The 22,248-nt window shown below is 42.1% G+C and overlaps 1 protein-coding gene across 1 annotated transcript in view; it reads right to left on the bottom strand.

The window, feature by feature from the left end:
- Nucleotides 1–447: 447 nt before the first annotated feature.
- LOC111974984 (angiopoietin-related protein 2-like) overlaps nucleotides 448–22,248 on the bottom strand; it is a 35,652-nt gene continuing 13,851 nt past the window's right edge. The window contains exons 4-6 of the mRNA XM_070447016.1: nucleotides 4,970–5,163; nucleotides 3,512–3,782; nucleotides 448–3,341 (exon numbers count right to left, since the gene is read on the bottom strand). Of these exons, the coding sequence (XP_070303117.1) occupies nucleotides 3,142–3,341; nucleotides 3,512–3,782; nucleotides 4,970–5,163 (665 nt within the window). The 3' untranslated portion in view covers nucleotides 448–3,141. The remainder of the gene's footprint in view (nucleotides 3,342–3,511; nucleotides 3,783–4,969; nucleotides 5,164–22,248) is intronic.

Below are 22,248 nucleotides of genomic sequence, written 5' to 3'. Positions count from 1 at the left end.
GTGCTCCTTTTTGGTTTACTCACTCAGTTTGGTCGTTTGATGTAGTTGTATTAACTGCCCTTGCTAGGTTTGTTCTAGCTCGTTTCTTCTGGCTAGCTTGTTAGTCTGCTGGCTAGGTCTTTGTTGTGAAGCTAGCTAGCTAGACTCAAAACTTCTTAAGTTGAGGCGCAAAGTTACTTTTTTTTCTATTCTGAATGAATAGAGTTGTTGTTCATCACTTCTTGTCTGGAATTCTTTTTCGATTAGAGTTTTTATCTCATTCTAAAAACAAAAAAATCTGAAATATATCAGGAGCTCATGTTGAGCATTACTCTCTCTCGCTCTCTCTCTCTCTCTATGTGTGTTTATGGCCTATAATACTAGATCCAAGACACGTGAACATATACAAGGTAATACAATAGAATATACATTTACAGTTGTGTCTGTGTGTACAGAAAAACTCTCAAAGAAGCTGCACATTGTTTATTGCAACTGTATAGTGATACATGTTGGCTTTGTTACGTTATATTACAAATATATTTTATGTACAGACAAAATGTGTTGGCTCAATTTACACCAACAATTAATTTATACAGTACATACATTGCTTGGTTGCTTTGTTGCAAGCAAATGAATACCTGGCCTTACATTTGAGGTTTCATGTCATAAAGTAATATTAAAATATGACTGCTGCAGGTAACCATTATATTTTATAGAATATCACTCTACCATCTAGACTTACAGTGCATTCGGAAAGATTTCATACCCCTTGACTTTTTCCACATTTTGTTACATTACAMCCTTATTCTAAATGGTTTAAATGTTTTGTGTTCCTCATCAATCTACACACAATAACCCATAATGACAAAGCAAAAACAGTTTATTTTTTATTTTTGCAAATGTATAAAAAAACAAAAACAGAAATACCTTATTTACGTAAGTATTCAAACCCTTTGCTATGAGACTCGAAATTGAGCTCAGGTGCATCCTGTTCCCATTGATCAAACAAAGAGATGTTTCTACAACTTGATTGGAGTCCACCTGTGGTAAATTCAATTTATTGGACATGATTTGGAAAGGCACACGTCTGTCTATATAAGGTCCCACAGTTGACAATGCATGTCAGAGCAAAAAACCAAGCAATGAGGTCGAAGGAATTGTCCGTAGAGCTCTGAGACAGGATTGTGTCAAGGCACAGATCTGGGGAAGGGTACCAAAAAATGTCTGCAGCATTGACGGTCCCCAGAGAACACAGTGGCCTCCATCGGTCTTAAATGGAAGAAGTTTGGAACCATCAAGACTCTTCCTAGAGCTGGCCGCCCGGCTAAACTGAGCAATTAGGGGACAAGGGCCTTGGTCAGGGAGTGACCAAGAAACTGATGGTCACTCTGACAGAGTTCTAGAGTTCCTCTGTGAAGATGTGAGAACCTTCCAGAAGGACAACCATCTCTGCAGCACTCCACCAATCAGGCCTTTATGGTAGAGTGCCCAGACGGAAGCCACTCCTCAGTAAAAGGCACGAGCGCCGCTTGGAGGCACCTAAAGAACTCCGCTCATAAGAAACAAGATTCTCTGGTCTGATGAAACCAAGATTGAACTCTTTGGCCTGAATGCCAAGCGTCATATCTGGAGGAAACCTGGCACCATCCCTACAGTGAAGCATGGTAGTGGCATGCGGTGGGGATGTTTTTCAGCGGAAGGGACTGGGAGACTAGTCAGGATCAAGGGAAAGATGAACAGAGCAAAGTACAGAGAGATCTTTGATGAAAACCTGCTCCAGAGTACTCAGGACCTCAGACTGGGGTGAAGGTTCACCTTCCAACAGGACAATGACCATAAGCACACAGCCAAGACAACGCAGGAGTGGCTTTGGGACAAGTGTCTGTATGTCCTTGAGTGGCCCAGCCAGAGACTGGACTTGAACCTGATCGAACATCTCTGGAGAGACCTGAAAATAGCTGTGCAGCGACACTCCCCATCCAATCATGACAGATCTTGAGAGGATCTGCAGAGAAGAATGGGAGAACCTCCCCAAATACAGGTGTTCCAAGCTTGTAGCATCATACCAAAGAAGACTCAAGGCTGTAATCGCTGCCAAAGGTGCTTCAACAAAGTACTGAGTAAAGGGTCTGAATACTTATGTAAATGTGATATTTCATTTTTTTTAAATGTATAAATTTGCTAAACTTTCTAAAAACCTGTTTTTGTTTTGTCATTATGGGGTATTGTGTGTAGATTGATGAGGGGCAAAAACGATTTAATTAATTTTAGAATAAGTCTGTAACGTAACAAAATGTAAAAAAAGTCAAGGGGTTTGAATATTTTCCGAATGCACTGTATGATTAATTCAGTTGTCATTATTCCCTGTACCTTGCACTCCGCCACACTAGCAGTATGTTTAGTGGAATGATCTAAATCATTGTTTACTTTGAGTTTGTAAGCCAGATATCAGGTCATAACTGTTGACAGTACCAGTGCTGTAGAGCAAACTATTGTATCTATTCCCCCTTTTACATGGGTGGTAGACATTAGATTGTGTATGTTGACAAAGATTATGGCTAACATATTAAGAGTACCTGTCTATACCATGGTTTAAGAAATGTGATTATTGTTTCCTATAAATTACTCACCTGAAGAGCTTGATTTAAACACCATAAGGCTAGTCACTGGATATATTGTCCTGTGTCATCTTCATTCTCATAAAATTATGTTCTGCACTATAACACATACGGACTACAATATAGGATTGCTATCCCAAGCTACTTAGTGTGAGCACTGTGAACTGACATATGCTCTCTTTTCCTCCTGTTTTCTCCCATATGAATCACACCGTACCATCAGTTCTAAGGCAGCAGTACACTTTGCTCAAAGTTAAGTAAACAGACACATTTGAACTAAATTTAAAGGGAGCGAAGCAAGCATACAGCCACACCGTTACATGTGTTTGTCTGTGGAGCAACAGGATGCACCCTGCTTCTCCTTTATTGCTCTTCCAAGAGTCCTGCCTGAGGCTTAGATATTGCACTTTCTATGTCATCATCTTCTTGATCTGGCTGTGTGAGATGCCTTTATTTCAGAGTTCAAGAGTTGTTGTTTGAATTTAAGTTTTTGTGGAGAGGAAGTCGTTTTGAAAAGGGGCTAATTTGTCTTGTTAATGGATATTTAATGAAAGGTGTTTGGGTTCGGTCGTATCATCATAGATACTTTCTTCAGGGAGTAGGCACCTCCTCTGAATTCAGCCCAGTAGACTCCATCTTGGTAGCGACTGCGGTAGTGTCCTCCTCTGTACCATACTCCGTTGAGGTTAGAATGAGCACATGCATTGTACCACCAGCCTCCCTTCTGGTAGTGGGCACAGTTACCTGGGTTGAAGCAAATATCAGTTAGACAACATTGTAGAATCTCAACAAAAATGTATTGTGGGCTTACAGTATGGACTAGGCTAATTGTTAGTTAACTGAGTCAGAACTCAGAACACTAGAAACGTTATCTCGTGTTTCTGTTTCAACGTGACTGAGTGAGTGTGTGCTACCTGTATATGCATCATGGTCTCTGTCCAGCGTAGTGAACTGTTTGCCATTGTGCCAGGTGAGGGAGTCTCCGGCGTTGCCATGGTAGCGGCCCACCCTGAGCTTGTAGAAGTCTGCCTCAGGCTCCAGCCTGAAGCTGGCGTACTCTGCAAACACCTTCCTGCCAGACCAGTCTTCCAGAGTCACCAGCAGCTTGTAGTTCCTCTGGTTGGTCAGCCAGTAGATGTTCTCCAGGCCCAGCCAATACTCTCCATCGATGTTCCCAAAGCCTTGCTATGAGGGGCAAAGGGAGAATACATACAACACAGTCAGCATGATGGGCTTTACACAAGTCCCTTCAGCTGAAAGCAGTTGGTCTTGAGGTCTGGGGGATAATTCAGAGCCTCTTCTCTAGTCGGTGCCCCAGAAGTACTGAGATAAACAGTCCCTCTAGATGCTCTGACAGTAAAGGTCAATATGAATCTGTCTTAGAGTGTTGTTTATTGTCAGGGAAGGTACCAGCAAATAGCCCATGAGCCTACTACACCATAGCCAGTATTCAGTGGTCAGATCTTCACTGTCTTGCAATTATAAAAAATGATTTAATGGCCTGTAGAGGAGAATGGGGGATCTACAAGATGTGTGCTGGTCTGGACTGTTCTGCCTCAGTTCCGTGCCAGGACAGGTCACTGGATGTGATATGTTTTACATTACATTGCACATGCTTTGAATCATGGGAAGATCTGGCAATTGTACACATTTAATTCCCATGTGTTTTAACGTGTATTGTAAAGGTCTTGGAAAGTTCTCTGGCAAGGATTTAAACAAGATTCTTGCAAATTGTCTGTCTGCCCTATGATGTTTGCACTCCAATTGTTTTGCCTTGTTGCAGTACTTTAGATCCTTACACTAGCCAGACCCTTTTCACCTCATTCCCCACTGGCAATATTCATCCCTTAGTATTTCATGCTGTCCTCATGACTGCCTGTGTAATGTTGTGTAACTACCTGAATTCAGACATTTATTTTTCCTCAAACCATTGCTATGATGTAAATATAAATCATTTTCATGGACCATGAATAATTTTTCAGTGGGCAATATTTATATTGTGGCATTTATTTCCAGTATGGCAGCTTTTCATCCACACGTTTCTCATTAAGCCTGTATGCGTCCTGTGTGGACTAATTTCACAAAGACCCAACTCATGTTGACGGATGGTATGAGTCATCGGCCAGTGGTGTGACTGACAGGTGCAAAACCCTGTAGGTACAGGCAGTGCAAGGGACCATTCTCCTCAAACCTCAACAATTACTTAGTTTATTTATTAGTTTATATCGTTTTAACGTCAGACACACCAGACATAAGTCACCTGTTTCACTTCGAACTACAGCCAATGTTCAGCATACAGACACAGTTCTACATAGAACCTGCCTCCCCCTTTTACTAAATGAATTTGCCTTAGAGTGGGGCTGTTTACATACCTTGTAAGTCTCCCAGTTCCTGAAGAAGTTCACTGAGCCGTCCAGTCTCCTCTGGATGACGGTCCAGCCACCAGGGTCGTGTCTCTGGTCACACCACACCTGCATTAGTTTGTTGGCGTTCTCTGGCTTCACCAGGTACATGCCACTGGCCGTGTGGCCATCCTCAAGGGCCTGTAGGCAGTCCTTCCATGGCCCTGCATGGGACAGGAAATGAGACAGACACAGTGGTTAGACAGAAAGCCTGGTGGAGCCAGTGAAGGTTGTCAAAGGATATTTTTTTCTATAATATGAGTCATTTTTATATTCATAATTAACCCTTGTGTGGTGTTCATGTTTTTGTTATTCACCCAATGTTTGCGGGTCTGGACCCACAACATTATTGGGTTTTTAAAACAATATAGCCATAACAATTTTAGCAAAAATACTTAACACTTAATATTTATATGTTGACTGATATCAATTACAAGGAATATAGACAGCATACATGATTAATATTTGCCATTTACCTCTGCTAGATCACATTGATCAATAAAAGGGCTATTCGTTTTTTTAAATAAAATGTGATTTATGTAAACAAAAATCTATTATAATCAAGACATGGGTGTAAAAAAATCATGTTTATCTTGAACAAATATAAATGAAACAAGGTTTTCATCACTATTGATGTTTATTGCTTTGAACTGAACAAATTGGCAGGACAAATTTTACATACAGTATTTTATGGAAATTATAAATGAGCCCCATTGAACACAAATTAAGGCCGGTCTACACATCACATGAGGTACAGGGTTTTACTGTGTGTGTGTTGCTAATGTATTTATTGCATTTGATGCATGTGTACTGTGTCTTCCTGTCCTTCTTGGGTCCACACACATCGCAGTGTTTCTTCTTGTTGCTACCGGTTGCAATCTAGAATGATGAAAACACTTAGTTCAGGAATTTTACTAACGTCTCACTCACTCGCGTATATAGTTACAGCAGGCCAAGGTAGGAGAGTCAGACACACACATGCAACAACATCACTCACACTTACTTCCGGTATTGGAGTTGTTGGTTCTGTGGGTCGAACGGATGGGGCACCAGCATCCTCCTCACGATGGCTGCAGAAGCTGGGGTCCTTGGGATATGTTGCCTCTCCCAGCTCCTCGAGAAAGTGCCATCTCCTCTGGAGCTTCCCTCTGTTCCAATCTGGGTTCAAGGCCATCCAGATGACAAACGGGTTGTACACCGAGATGTCCAAGATGTTGAAGAATATCGTAGGGTTCTTCTTTTCAGCTGTAGCCAGTCACCAGCTTACCTAAATTGTCCACCCCTCATTTTGTGGCATTGTAATAAATTATGATTTCTGTTTTTTTGATGTTCCTGGCCACAGCGTACTCATGAGTACCACATTTTTGCCTTTCTTTGGCACATAGGACACTAGGGACGTGTAGGCCGTGCACACAAATGTAGAGGAATTAATAGGGCTGTTCTGTGTATTCAACAGCTGAGTTGGGAGCTCTGGCTTGTTTTTTCGTACTGTTCCTACCATCGTCAGCTTCATCTTGGGGATCTCCTGTCCCAGCTTGTGCGAAGTAAAAAAGTTATTTCATATGATGTTGTGGCCACGGAGTCCCTGTGTCACGTCCAGGACAACCCACATCCCTTGGTTATTCTCAGGGGCTCCTCCATCTGGCTTCCCCATATACACTTGCAAGTTCCACGCATATGATGAAGCAGCATCACAGGCAGCCCAGATCTTGATTCCATATTTTGTATGTTTAGACGGCATGTACTGCCTAAAGGGGCAGTGTCCCCTAAATGGTATAAGCTGCTCATCAACAGTAACGTTGGGCCCAGGGTTGTGAAACAGGGGAAGGCGGTCCACCCAGTTGTCCTACACTGACCTGATTGCAGCTAGCTTGTCTCTCTGCCGCCGAGCCTATCTGGTGTCTCGGTTATCGAAGCGAATAATCCTGGAAATAATGTGGAAGTTTTCCAGAGACATTGTTGCACAGAAAAGTTCTCTGCCAGTTTCTGCATCCCACAGGGATTCCCAATGTATTCCCCAATTGGATCTGAAAACACCAGCAAGGATAAGAACCCGAAAGTATGCATGTAAATGAGTTTGGTCCATCTCATTCCATCGCTCTCCAAAAACACGCTTTCCCTCCAAATTAGTGCAGTCCAGAATGATTTTCTGGATTGTGACTGGGATGAACAGTTCAAAAGAAGACTTTATGTCCTGCCCATGAGTAACCGCCGTCGGCCCTGGTTGCATCCTTATCACATTGACAGCTATGCAGGGTGGCTCATTCCTTGGGCATTTTTTTTTACATCCATATTTCTCCTCCTGCAGGCTGCTGATGAGCTGGTTGCTGACAGGCTGGTCCTGGGGTTGGCTGCTGACGGGCTGGTCCTGGGGCTGGCTGAGGGTCAATCTCATCCTCTTCTTCCAACTCACTGTCAGACTCCGAATTGACAAAGACATGATCCTCATATTCGGAAAATTCTTAATCTTCCAAAGTGAAAGATGCTCCTTCCACACTAGCTTCTCTCTCTACAAACATTATTTCTAAGGTCCTCTGATCAGAGATTATTTTTGACATACTGATTGATTGTGGTAAGGAGTAGACATGCAAAGCTATTTATTTGTTGAGTCCCTCCCCCAATTTGCACCTGGCTGGGGTAGAGTGTGGGAAAATACTGGATGTTTTACAATGTATCGAAATAATGTATTGTAATAACATTGTGTAGGTTCCCGCAAGACATTGTGTAGTTTCACACACTACAAAGGGTAAAGAGTGTGAGGAGAGGAGAGTGCYMGAGACAGGCAGGGAGACAGACAGGTTCTTGGTGCTTTGTTGAAACAGCAGGCCCAGGGAGGAGGAAGACAGGGTGAAGGCACACAGCAAACCTTTTTGTTTCATTTTTACTTGTTTTCACCTACACACACACTTTTCTACACTTTTTTATTAACCTCGGGTCCAGTGGACCCAAACACCACATACTGTATGTAATATGCATCTGTAGGGGGGTGCACAGTGTGCACTCAATGAACATGTGTTATTTTACAAGTTCTTCACAGAAAATGAGCCAAGGCCAATGAGTCTCAGGTTGAAAAKAATAAGTAATTTGATCATTTTTCTTTAGTAAACATTAAAAATGGGTCCCACAGACCTGAATACCACACAAGGGTTAATACAATGTTCTTATTGTGTGACCATCACAGTACTGGGGATAGATGCTATGCAGCCTAATTGAAAAGACCACAGCATCATGTTACTGCTGCTACTCCCATTTTACAGTAAGAAAAGCTTTCAGTTTAAGGCCAGGATTGACTTTGGTTGCTGCTCTCACAAGTGAAATGACTGCAGGCTGTGCAGCCAAGAGCAACATTGGCATATGGCTATAGGGAGACCTGATTGCTGAATGATGCAACAGTAGCAGATACTGTAGATCAGCAGGTACTGTAAAGGTCCCTTGTTGATGAATGATATCATGGGCATTGGGCTGTAGAAAACACTCTTTTGTTGAAGTAGAGTTGGAAAGTCTCTTAATATTTAATCACTGTCTTCCTGAACCCCTATTAAACCCTTGCATGTTTCTTATGTTGTTATTGTCAATGGGTGTTTTGACCTACCCCATTGGAGGTCAAACCACATCCTCTACTATACTGACCCAGAGAGCAGTTGTGCTGTCATGCAGATCGGAGACATTCTATGTGATTGATAGTGTTTTCATATAGCGTGTTATCTCAGCAGTGGGCTTTAGCTCGGCCATTCTCTGGTAATCTAATCTCAGATATCAGCCATTAAAACTCTACTGAGACAATGGCCTCCTTCATCTGGAAAGGCCTGTGTATTTGTGGACACACAATGTGCCATACAACTGTCTGTCCACCTTTCAGCACAATATTGTTTTGAACATTTGTTTTAGGACTGATGCCCAACTGAGCGTTCTACTCAATGCAGTCTTTTTTATTAATTGAACCTTTTTTTAACAATGTGAAATGTCAGAATAATAGAGAGAATGATTTCTTTCAGCTTTTATTTCTTTCATCACATTCCCAGTGGGTCAGAAGTTTACATACACTCAATTAGTATTTGGTAGCATTGCCTTTAAATTGTTTAACTTGGGTCAAACGTTTCAAGTAGCCTTCCACAAGCTTCCCACAATAAGTTGGGTGAATTTTGGCCCATTCCTCCTGACAGAGCTGGTGTAACTGAGTCAGGTTTGTTGGCCTCCTTGCTCGCACACGCTTTTTCAGTTCTCCCACAAATCTTCAACGGGATTGAGGTCAGGCTTTGTATGCCACTCCAATACCTTGATATTGTTGTCCTTAAGCTATTTTTCCACAACTTTGGAAGTATGCTTGGGGTCATTGTCCATTTGGAAGACCCATTTGCACCAAGCTTTAACTTCCTGACTGATGTCCTGAGATGTTGCTTCAATATATCCACATAATTTTCCTGCCTCATGATGCCATCTATTTTGTGAAGTGCACAAGTCTCTCCTGCAGCAAAGCACCCTACAACATGATGGCTGCCACCCCCATGCTTCACGGTTGGGATAGTGTTCTTCGCTTGCAAGCCTCCCCCTTTTTCTTCCAAACATAACAAATGTTTATTATGGCCAAACAGTTCTATTTTTGTTTCATCAGATCAAGGGCATTTCTCCAAAAAGTACGACCTTTGTCCCCATGTGCAGTTGCAAACCGTAGTCTGGCATTTTTATGGTGGTTTTGAGCAGTGGCTTCTTCCTTGCTGAGCGGCCTTTCAGGTTATGTCGATATAGGACTCGTTTTTACTGTGGATATAGATACTTTGTACCTGTTTCCTCCAGCATTTCACACGGTCCTTTGCTGTTGTTCTGGGATTGATTTGCACTTTTCAACCAAAGTACGTTAATCTCTATAGAACAGAACGCGTCTCCTTCCTGACGCTATGACCGGCTGCATGGTCCCATGGTGTTTATACTTGTTACTATTGTTTGTACAGATGAACGTGGTACCTTCAGGCGTTTGGAAATTGCTCCCAAGGATGAACCAGACTTGTGAGGCTACAATTTTTCTGAGGTCTTTGCTGATTTCTTTTGATATTCCCATAATGTCAAGGCAAAGATGCACTGAGTTTGAAGGTAGCCTGAAATACATCCACAGGTACACCTCCAATTGACTCAAATTATGTCAATTAGCCTATCAGAAGCTTCTAAACCATGCCATCATTTTCTGGAATTTTCCAAGCTGTTTAAAGGCACAGTCAACTTAGTGTATGTAAACTTCTGACCCACTGGAATTGTGATAGAGTGAGTTATAAGTGAAATAATCTGTCTGTAAACAATTGTTGGAAAAATGACTTGTGTCATGTAGATGTCCTAACCGACCTGCCAAAACTATAGTTTGTTAACAAGAAATTTGTGGAGTGGTTGAAAAACAAGTTCTAATGACTCCAACCTAAGTGTATGTAAACTTCTGACTTTAACTGTATTTCTGATTAACTTTGCTAGCTCATGGCAACCTTGCCATCTCTTTAAAGTAAACTTGACCACATCATAATGATGACAAAGTTGTTTTAATCTACTTCAGCAATGTCCAAGCAGCAATGTTTCCAAGCCATTATAGTGTACATTTGATGAAACAGTCATTAGCCCCCATTCAGAAAGACTTGGCATCAACCATCAGCCAAACATCAATATGCTGCAGCATCTGTAGAACGTTTATAGAAATCGCAACGATGCAACCTAGTGCCGGGGGTGCAACCCATGAATATGCTAGCCCCTTTTCCAACTTGGAGAAGTACAAATACAGGCTATGCTCTGTCTTATGGTTGCACCTCCGTCGAGTAGAAATCATCATAACAATTCTAATAAATGCAAGAGTTGGGCAATAGATGAAAATACTGCAAATGTTTTCTTTTTTTATAATCCATCAGATTTGGACTTTTTACTGACATAGACAAATAATGTATGGAGTTCAGTGATTTTGGTGGGAATTCAGGCATTGCATTTATTGTTGAATTTCACTTTTTCTTAGAATGCAATCATATATACATTTTCTTAATGTATCAGATATTTCGTGTTAAAATAGATAACTATTGGGCATATTTGCATTAATAAATTTACACAAAGGGATGGAACAGGGCTGAACATGGCTGCAACCATCAAACACTTAAAGAGAGAGATATCTACGACTTACAGTGCATTCGGAAAGATTTCATACCCCTTGACTTTTTCCACATTTTGTTACATTAACAGCCTTATTCTAAATGGTTTAAAATGTTTTGTGTTCCTCATCATCTACACACAATAACCCATAATGACAAAGCAAAAACAGTTTTTTTATTTTTGCAAATGTATAAAAAAAACAAAAACAGAAATACCTTATTTACGTAAGTATTCTCAAACCCTTTGCTATGAGACTCGAAATGAGCTCAGGTGCATCCTGTTCCACTTGATCAAACATAAGAGATGTTTTCTACAACTTGATTGGAGTCCACCTGTGTAATCTAATTTATGGACATGATTTGGAAAGGGCACACGGTCTTCTATATAAGGTCCCACAGTTGACAATGCATGTCAGAGCAAAAACCAAGCAAATGAGGTCGAAGGAATGTTCCGTAGAGCTCTGAGACAGGATTGTGTCAAGGCACAGATCTGGGGAAGGGTTACCAAAAAATGTCTGCAGCATTGACGGTCCCCAGAGAAACACAGTGGCCTCCATCGGTCTTAAATGGAAGAAGTTTTGGAACCATCAAAGACTCTTCCTAGAGTGGCCCGCCGGCTAAACTGAGCAAATTAGGGGACAAGGGCCTTGGTCAGGGAGTGACCAAGAAAACTGATGGTCACTCTGACAGAGTTCTAGAGTTCCTCTGTGAAGATGTGAGAACCTTCCAGAAGGACAACCATCTCTGCAGCACTCCACCAATCAGGCCTTTATGGTAGAGTGCCCAGACGGAAGCCACTCCTCAGTAAAAGGCACGAGCGCCGCTTGGAGGCACCTAAAGAACTCCGCTCATAAGAAACAAGATTCTCTGGTCTGATGAAAACCAAGATTGAACTCTTTGGCCTGAATGCCAAGCGTCATATCTGGAGGAACCTGGCACCATCCCTACAGTGAAGCAATGGTAGTGGCATGCGGTGGGGATGTTTTCAGCGGAAGGGACTGGGAGACTAGTCAGGATCAAGGCAAAGATGAACAGAGCAAAGTACAGAGAGATCTTTGATGAAAACCTGCTCCAGAGTACTTCAGGACCTCAGACTGGGGTGAAGTTCACCTTCCAACAGGAAAATGACCATAAGCACACAGCCAAGAACAGCCAGGAGTGGCTTTGGACAAGTGTCTGTCTGTCCTTGAGTGGCCCAGCCAGAGACTGGACTTGAACCTGATCGAACATCTCTGGAGAGACCTGAAAATAGCTGTGCAGCGACACTCCCATCCAATCATGACAGATCTTGAGAGGATCTGCAGAGAAGAATGGGAGAACCTCCCCAAATACAGGTGTTCAAGCTTGTAGCATCATACCCAAAGAAGACTCAAGGCTGTAATCGCTGCCAAAGGTGCTTCACACAAGTACTGAGTAAAGGGTCTGAATACTTATGTAAATGTTGATATTTCATTTTTTTTAATGTATAAATTTGCTAAACTTTTCTAAAAAACCTGTTTTTGGTTTTGTCATTATGGGGTATTTCGTGTGTAGATTGGATGAGGGCAAAAACGATTTTAATTAATTTTAGAAATAAGTCTGTAACGTACAAAATGTAAAAAAAGTCAAGGGGTTTGAATATTTTCCGAATCCACTGTAATGATTATTCAGTTGTCATTTATTCCCTGTAACCTTGCACTCGCGCACAACTAGCAGTATGTTTAGTGGAATGATCTAAATCATTGTTTACTTTGAGTTTTGTAAGCCAGATATCAGGTCATAACTGTTGACAGTAACCAGTGCTGTAGAGCAAACTATTGTATCTATTCCCCTTTTACATGGGTGGTAGACATTAGATTGGTATGTTGACAAAGATTATGGCTAACATATTAAGAGTACCTGTCTATACCAATGGTTTAAGAAAAGTGATTATTGTTTCCTATAAATTACTCACCTGAAGAGCTTGATTTAAACACCATAAGGCTAGTCACTGGAATATATTGTCCTGTGTCATCTTCATTCTCATAAAATTTATGTTCTGCACTATAACACATACGGACTACAATATAGGATTGCTATCCCAAGCTACTTAGTGTGAGCACTGTGAATGACATATGCTCTCTTTTCTCCTGTTTTCTCCCATATGAATCACACCGTACCATCAGTTCTAAGGCAGCAGTACACTTTGCTCAAAGTTAAGTAAACAGACACATTTGAACTAAATTTGACCAAGGGAGCGAAGCAAGCATACAGCCACACGTAACATGTGTTTGTCTGTGGAGCAACAGGATGCACCCTGCTTCTCCTTTATTGCTCTTCCAAGAGTCCTGCCTGAGGCTTAGATATTGCACTTTCTATGTATCATCTTTCTTGATCTGGCTGTGTGAGATGCCTTTATTTCAGAGTTCAAGAGTTGTTGTTTGAATTTAAGTTTTTTGTGGAGAGAAGTCGTTTTGAAAAGGGGATATTTTGTCTTGTTAATGGATATTTAATGAAAGGTGTTTGGGTTCGTCGTATCATCATAGATACTTTCTTCAGGGAGTAGGCACCTCCTCTGAAATTCAGCCCAGTAGACTCCATCTTGGTAGCGACTGCGGTAGTGTCCTCCTCTGTACCATACTCCGTTGAGGTTAGAATGAGCACATGCATTGTACCACCAGCCTCCTTCTGGTAGTGGGCACAGTTACCTGGGTTGAAGCAAATATCAGTTAGACAACATTGTAGAATGCTCAACAAAAATGTATTTGTGGGCTTACAGTATGGACTAGCCTAATTGTTAGTTAACTGAGTCAGAACTCAGAACACTAGAAACGTTATCTCGTGTTTCTGTTTCAACGTGACTGAGTGAGTGTGTGCCTACCTGTTATGCATCATGGTCTCTGTCCAGCGTAGTGAACTGTTTGCCATTGTGCAGGTGAGGGAGTCTCCGCGCTTGCCATGGTAGCGCGCCACCCTGAGCTTGTAGAAGTCTGCCTCAGGCTCCAGCGTGAAGCTGGCGTACTCTGCAAACACCTTCCTGCCAGACCAGTCTTCCAGAGTCACCAGCAGCTTGTAGTTCCTCTGGTTGGTCAGCCAGTAGATGTTCTCTCAGGCCCAGCCAATACTCTCCATCGATGTTCCCAAAGCCTTGCTATGAGGGGCAAAGGGAGAATACATACAACACAGTCACATGAATGGGCTTTACAACAGTCCCTTCAGCTGAAAGCAGTTGGTCTTGAGGTCTTGGGGATAATTCAGAGCCTCTTCTCTAGTCGGTCGCCAGAAGTACTGGAATAAACAGTCCCTCTAGATGCTCTGACAGTAAAGGTCAATATGAATCTGTCTTAGAGTGTTGTTTATTGTCAGGGAAGGTACAGCAAATAGCAATGAGCCTACTACCCTAGCCAGTATTTCATGGTCAGATCTTCACTGTCTTGCAATTATAAAAAATGATTTAATGGCCTGTAGAGAGAATGGGGGATCTACAAGTTGGTGTGCTGGTCTGGACTGTTCTGCCTCAGTTCCGTGCCAGGACAGGTCACTGGATGTGATATGTTTTACATTACATTGCACATGCTTTGAATCATGGGAAGATCTGGCAATTGTACACATTTAATTCCCATGTGTTTTAACGTGTATTGTAAAGGTCTTGGAAAGTTCTCTGGCAAGGATTTAAACAAGATTCTTGCAAATTGTCTGTCTGCGCCTATGATGTTTGCCACTCCAATTGTTTTGCCTTGTTGCAGTACTTTAGATCCTTACACTAGCCAGACCTTTTCACCTCATTCCCACTGCAATATTCATCCCTTAGTATTTCATGCTGTCCTCATGACTGCCTGTGTAATGTTGTGTAACTACCTGAATTCAGACATTTATTTTTCCTCAAACCATTGCTATGATGTAAATATAAATCATTTTCATGGACCATGAATAATTTTTCAGTGGGCAATATTTATATTGGTGGCATTTATTTCCAGTATGGCAGCTTTTCATCCACACGTGTCTCAATTAAGCCTGTATGCGTCCTGTGTGGACTAATTTTCACAAAGACCCAACTCATGTTGACGGATGGTATGAGTCATCGCCGCAGTGGTGTGACTGACAGTGCAAAACCCCTGTAGGTACAGGCAGTGCAAGGGACCATTCTCTCAAACCTCAACAATTACTTAGTTTATTTATTAGTTTATATCTCGTTTTAACGTCAGACACACCAGACATAAGTCACCTGTTTCACTTCGAACTACAGCCAATGTTCAGCATACAGACACAGTTCTACATAGAAACTGCCTCCCCCTTTTACTAAATGAATTTGCCTTAGAGTGGGGCTGTTTACATACCTTGTAGGTCTCCCAGTTCTTGAAGAAGTTCACTGAGCCGTCCAGTCTCCTTGGATGACGGTCCAGCCACCAGGGTCGTGTCTCTGGGTACACACACCACCTGCATTAGTTTTGTTGGCGTCTCTCTGGCTTCACCAGGTACATGGCCACTGGCCGTGTGGCCATCCTCAAGGGCCTGTAAGGCAGTCCCTTCCATGGCCCTGCATGGGACAGGAAATGAGACAGACCAGTGGTTAGACAGAAAGCCTGGTGGAGCCAGTGAAGGTTGTCAAAGATATTTTTTTATAATATGAGTCATTTTTATATTCATAATTAACCCTTGTGTGGTGTTCATGTTTTTGTTATTCACACAATGTTTGCGGGTCTGACCCACAACATTATTGGGTTTTTTAAAACAATATAGCCATAACAATTTTAGCAAAAATACTAACACTTAATATTTATATGTTGACTGATATCAATTACAAGGAATATAGACAGCATAACTGATTAATATTTGCCATTTACCTCTGCTAGATCACATTGATCAATAAAAGGGCTATTCGTTTTTTTAAATAAAATGGTATTTATGTAAACAAAAATCTTATTATAATCAAGACATGGGTGTAAAAAATCATGTTTATCTTGAACAAATATAAATGAAACAAGGTTTTCATCACTATTGATGTTTATTGCTTTGAACTGAACAAATTGGCAGGACAAATTTTACATACAGTATTTTATGGAATTTATAAATGAGCCCATTGAACACAAATTAAGGCCGGTCTACACATCACATGAGGTACAGGGTTTTTACTGTGTGTGTGTTGCTAATGTATTTATTGCATTTGATGCAATGGTGTACTGTGTCTTCCTGTCCTTCTTGGGTCCACACACACTCGCAGTGTTTCTTCTTGTTGCTACGGTTGCAATCTAGAATGATGAAAACACTTAGTTCAGGAATTTTACTACCGTCTCACTCACCTCCGGTATATAGTTACAGCAGGCCAAGGTAGGAGAGTCAGACACACACATGCAACAACATCACTCAACACTTACTTCCGGTATTGGAGTTGTTGGTTCTGTGGGTCGAACGGATGGGGCACCAGCATCCTCCTCACGATGGCTTGCAGAAGCTGGGGTCCTTGGGATATGTTGCCTCTCCCAGCTCCTCGAGAAAGTGCCATCTCCTCTGAGCTTCCCTCTGTTCCAATCTGGGTTCAAGGCATCCAGATGACAAACGGGTTGTACACCGAGATGTCCAAGATGTTGAAGAATATCGGTAGGGTTCTTCTTTTCAGCTGTAGCCCCAGTCACAGCTTACGCTAAATTGTCCACCCTCATTTTGTGCATTGTAATAAATTATGATTTCTGTTTTTTTTGATGTTCCTGGCCACAGCGTACTCATGAGTACCACATTTTTTGCCTTTCTTTGGCACATAGGACACTAGGGACGTGTAGGCCGTGCACACAAATGTAGAGGAATTAATAGGGTGTTCTGTGTATTCAACAGCTGAGTTGGAAGCTCTGGCTTGTTTTTTCGTAACTGTTCCTACCATCGTCAGCTTCATCTTGGGGATCTCCTGTCCCACAGCTTGTGCGAAGTAAAAAAGTTATTTCATATGATGTTGTGGCCACGGAGTCCCTGTGTCACGTCCAGGACAACCCACATCCCTTGGTTATTCTCAGGGGCTCCTCCATCTGGCTTCCCCATATACACTTGCAAGTTCCACGCATATGATGAAGCAGCTCACAGGCAGCCCAGATCTTGATTCCATATTTTGTATGTTAGACGGCATGTACTGCCTAAAGGGGCAGTGTCCCCTAAATGGTATAAGCTGCTCATCAACAGTAACGTTGGCCCAGGGTTGTGAAACAGGGGAAGGCGGTCCACCCAGTTGTCCTAACACTGACCTGATTGCAACTAGCTTGTCTCTCTGCCGCCGAGCCTATTCTGGTGTCTCGGTTTATCGAAGCGAATAATCCTGGAAATAATGTGGAAGTTTTCCAGAGACATTGTTGCACAGAAAAGTTCTGCCAGTTTCTGCATCCCACAGGGATTCCCAATGTATTCCCCAATTGGATCTCGAAAACACCAGCAAGGATAAGACCCGAAAGTTATGCATGTAAATGAGTTTGGTCCATCTCATTCCATCGCTCTCCAAAAACACGCTTTCCTCCAAATTAGTGCAGTCCAGAAAGTGATTTTCTGGATTGTGACTGGGATGAACAGTTTAAAGAAGACTTTTATGTCCTGCCCATGAGTAACCGCCGTCGGCCCTGGGTTGCATCCTTATCACATTGACAGCTTATGCAGGGTGGTCTCATTCCTTGGGCAATTTTTTTTACATCCATATTTCTCCTCCTGCAGGCTGCTGATGAGCTGGTTGCTGACAGGCTGGTCCTGGGGTTGGCTGCTGACGGGCTGGTCCTGGGGCTGGCTGAGTCAATCTCATCCTCTTCTTCCACTCACTGTCAGACTCCGAATTGACAAAGACATGATCCTATATTCGGAAAATTCTTAATCTTCCAAAGTGAAAGATGCTCCTTCCACACTAGCTTCTCTCTCCTACACAACATTATTTCTAAGGTCCTCTGATCAGAGATTATTTTGACATACTGATTGATTGTGGTAAGGAGTAGACCATGCAAAGCTATTTATTTGTTGAGTCCCTCCCCCAATTTGCACCTGGCTGGGGGTAGAGTGTGGGAAAATACTGGATGTTTTACAATGTATCGAAATAATGTATTGTAATAACATTGTGTAGGTTTCCGGCAAGACATTGTGTAGTTTCACACACTACAAAGGGTAAAGAGTGTGAGGAGAGGAGAGTGCGGGAGACAGGCAGGGAGACAGACAGGTTCTGGTGCTTTGTTGAAACAGCAGGCCCAGGGAGGAGGAAGACAGGGTGAAGGCACACAGCAAACATTTTTGTTTCATTTTTACTTGTTTTCACACTACACACACACTTTTCTACACTTTTTTATTAACCTCGGGTCCAGTGGACCCAAACACCACATACTGTATGTAAATATGCATCTGTAGGGGGTGCACAGTGTGCACTCATGAACATGTGTTATTTTACCAAGTTCTTCACAGAAAATGAGCCAAGCCCATGAGTCTCAGGTTGAAAAAAAATAAGTAATTTGATCATTTTTTCTTTAGTAAACATTAAAAATGGGTCCACAGACCTGAATACCACACAAGGGTAATACAATGTTCTTATTGTGTGGACCATCACAGTACTGGGGATAGATGCTATGCAGCCCAATTGAAAAGACCACAGCATCATGTTACTGCTGCTACTCCCATTTTACAGTAAGAAAAGCTTTCCAGTTTAAGGCCAGGTTGACTTTGGTTGCTGCTCTCACAAGTGAAATGACTGCAGCCTGTGCGGCCAAGAGCAACATTGGCATATGGTATAGGGAGACCTGATTGCTGAATGATGCAACAGTAGCAGATACTGTAGATCAGCAGGTACTGTAAAGGTCCCTTGTTGATGAATGATATCAGGGCATTGGGCGTAGAAAACACTCTTTTTGTTGAAGTAGAGTTGGAAAGTCTCTTAATATTTAATCACTGTCTTCCTGAACCCCTATTAAACCCTTGCATGTTTCTTTATGTTGTTATTGTCAATGGGTGTTTTGACCTACCCATTGGAGGTCAAACACATCCTCACTATAACTGACCCAAGAGAGCAGTTTGTGCTGTCATGCAGAATCGGAGACATTTCTATGTGATTGATAGTGTTTTCATATAGCGTGTTATCTCAGCAGTGGCTTTAGCTCGGCCATTCTCTCTTGGTAATCTAGTCTCAGATATCAGCCATTACACTCTAACTGAACAATGGCTCCTTCATCTGGAAAGGCCTGTGTATTTGTGGACACACAATGTGCCATAACAACTGTCTGTCCACCTTTCAGCACAATATTGTTTTGAACATTTGTTTTAGGACTGATGCCCAACTGAGCGTTCTACTCAATGCAGTCTTTTTATTAATTGAACCTTTTTTTAACAATGTGAAATGTCAAATAATAGAGAGAATGATTTCTTTCAGCTTTTATTTGCTTTCATCACATTCCCAGTGGGTCAGAAGTTTACATACACTCAATTAGTATTTGGTAGCATTGCCTTTAAATTGTTTAACCTTGGGTCAAACGTTTCAAGTAGCCTTCCACAAGCTTCCCACAATAAGTTGGGTGAATTTTGGCCCATTCCTCCTGACAGAGCTGGTGTAACTGAGTCAGGTTTGTTGGCCTCCTTGCTCGCACACCGCTTTTTCAGTTCTGCCCAACAATCTTTCAACGGGATTGAGGTCAGGGCTTTTGTGATGCACTCCAATACTTGATATTGTTGTCCTTAAGCTATTTTTCCAACACTTTGGAAGTATGCTTGGGGTCATTGTCCATTTGGAAGACCCATTTGCGACAAAGCTTTACTTCCTGACTGATGTCCTGAGATGTTTGCTTCAATATATCCACATAATTTTCCTGCCTCATGATGCCATCTATTTTGTGAAGTGCACAAGTTCTCCTGCAGCAAAGCACCCTACAACATGATGCACGCTCCCCCATGCTTCACGGTTGGGATAGTGTTCTTCGGCTTGCAAGCCTCCCCCTTTTTCTTCCAAACATAACAATGTTCATTATGGCAAACAGTTCTATTTTTGTTTCATCAGATCAGAGGGCATTTCTCCAAAAAGTACGACCTTTGTCCATCGCTGGCAGTTGCAAACCGTATGTCTGGCTTTTTATGGTGGTTTTGGAGCAGTGGCTTCTTCCTTGCTGAGCGGCCTTTCAGGTTATGTCGATATAGGACTCGTTTTTACTGTGGATATAGATACTTTTGTACCTGTTTCCTCCAGCATCTTTCACCACGGTCCTTTGCTGTTGTTTCTGGATTGATTTTGCACTTTTCGAACCAAAGTACGTTAATCTCTATGAGACAGAACGCGTCTCCTTCCTGAGCGGTATGACGGGCTGCATGGTCCCATGGTGTTTATACTTTGTGTACTATTGTTTGTACAGATGAACGTGGTACCTTCAGGCGTTTGGAAATTGCTCCCAAGGATGAACCAGACTTGGGAGGTCTACAATTTTTTTCTGAGGTCTTTGCTGATTTCTTTTGATATTCCCATAATGTCAAGGCAAAGATGCACTGAGTTTGAAGGTAGGCCTTGAAATACATCCACAGGTACACCTCCAAATTGACTCAAATTATGTCAATTAGCCTATCAGAAGCTTCTAAAGCCCATGCCATCATTTTCTGGAATTTCTCCAACGTGTTTAAAGGCACAGTCAACTTAGTGTATTGTAAAACTTCTGACCCACTGGAATTGTGTAGAGTGAGTTTATAAGTGAAATAATCTGTCTGTAAACAATTGTTTGGAAAAATGACTTTGTGTCATGTAGATGTCCTAACCGACCTGCCAAAACTATAGTTTGTTAACAAGAAATTTGTGGAGTGGTTGAAAACAAGTTCTATGACTCCAACCTAAGTGTATGTAAACTTCTGAACTTTAACTGTATTTCTGATTAACTTTGCTAGCTCATGGCAACCTTGCATCTCTTTAAAGTAAACTTGACCACATCATAAAATGATGACAAAGTTGTTTTAATCTACTTCAGCAATGTCCAGCAGCAATGTTTCCAAGCCAGTTATATAGTGTACATTTGATGAAAACAGTCCATTAGCCCCCATTCAGAAGAGACTTGGCATCAAACCATCAGCCAAACTCAATATGCTGCAGCATCTGTAGAACGTTTATAGAAATCGCAACGATGCAACCTAGTGCCGGGTGCAACCATGAAATATGCTAGCCCTTTTCCAACTTGGAGAAGTACAAATACAGGCTATGCTCTGTCTTATGGTTGCACCTCCGTCGAGTAGAAATCCATCATAACAATTCTAATAAATGCAAGAGTTGGGCAATAGATGAAAATACTGCAAATGTTTTTTTTTTTATAATCCATCAGATTTGGATTTTTACTGACATAGACAAATAATGTATGGAGTTCAGTGATTTTGGTGGGAATTAAGCATTGCATTTATTGTTGAATTTCACTTTTTCTTAGAATGCAATCATATATACATTTCTTAATGTATCAGATATTTCGTGTTTAAATAATTAACTATTGGGCATATTTGCATTAATAAATTTAACACAAAGGGATGGAACAGGGCTGAACATGGCTGCAACCATCAAACAACTTTGGTCTACCCTACCTGCACTTTACCTGTTCTGTCTACCCTACCTGCACTTACCTGTTCTGTCACCTACCTGCACTTACCTTGTTCTGTCTACCCTACCTGCCCTTACCTGTTCTGTCTACCTCCTATTACTGTCTGCACCTCCTACTACCTGTTCTGTCTCCCTACCTGCACTTACCTGTTCTGTCTACCCTACCTGCACTTACCTGTTTCTGTCTACCCTACCTGCACTTACCTGTTCTGCTATACCCTACCTGCACTTACCTGTTCTGTCTACCCTACCTGCACTTACCTGCGCTGTCCCTACCCTACCTGCACTTACCTGTTCTGTCTACCCTACCTGCACTTACCTGCGCTGTCTACCCTAGCCTGCACTTACCTTTCTGTCTACCTACCTGCACTTACCTGTTTCGTCTACCCTACCTGCACTTACCTGTTCTGTCTACCTACCTGCACTTACCTGCGCTGTCTCTAGACAGCCTCATTAATTACTGTTGTTGTCACGTTCTGTTGCATAAGAGTGTCATAGCAGGATACCCTCGGATTTAAAAAAAATCACAAATATATGGCTGAAATGACAGATCCTCAGGGGACGGGGCATGTGCGTTGCTAGTGTAAGTAAGTGGGGGGGGGGGGGGGGGGGGGGGGGTG

The sequence above is a fragment of the Salvelinus sp. IW2-2015 genome, linkage group LG15, assembly GCF_002910315.2.
Source record: "Salvelinus sp. IW2-2015 linkage group LG15, ASM291031v2, whole genome shotgun sequence".
NCBI lineage: Eukaryota > Metazoa > Chordata > Actinopteri > Salmoniformes > Salmonidae > Salvelinus > Salvelinus sp. IW2-2015.
The sequence above is the reverse complement of the archived record's forward strand: the minus strand, read 5'-3'. Positions and strand labels throughout refer to the sequence as shown.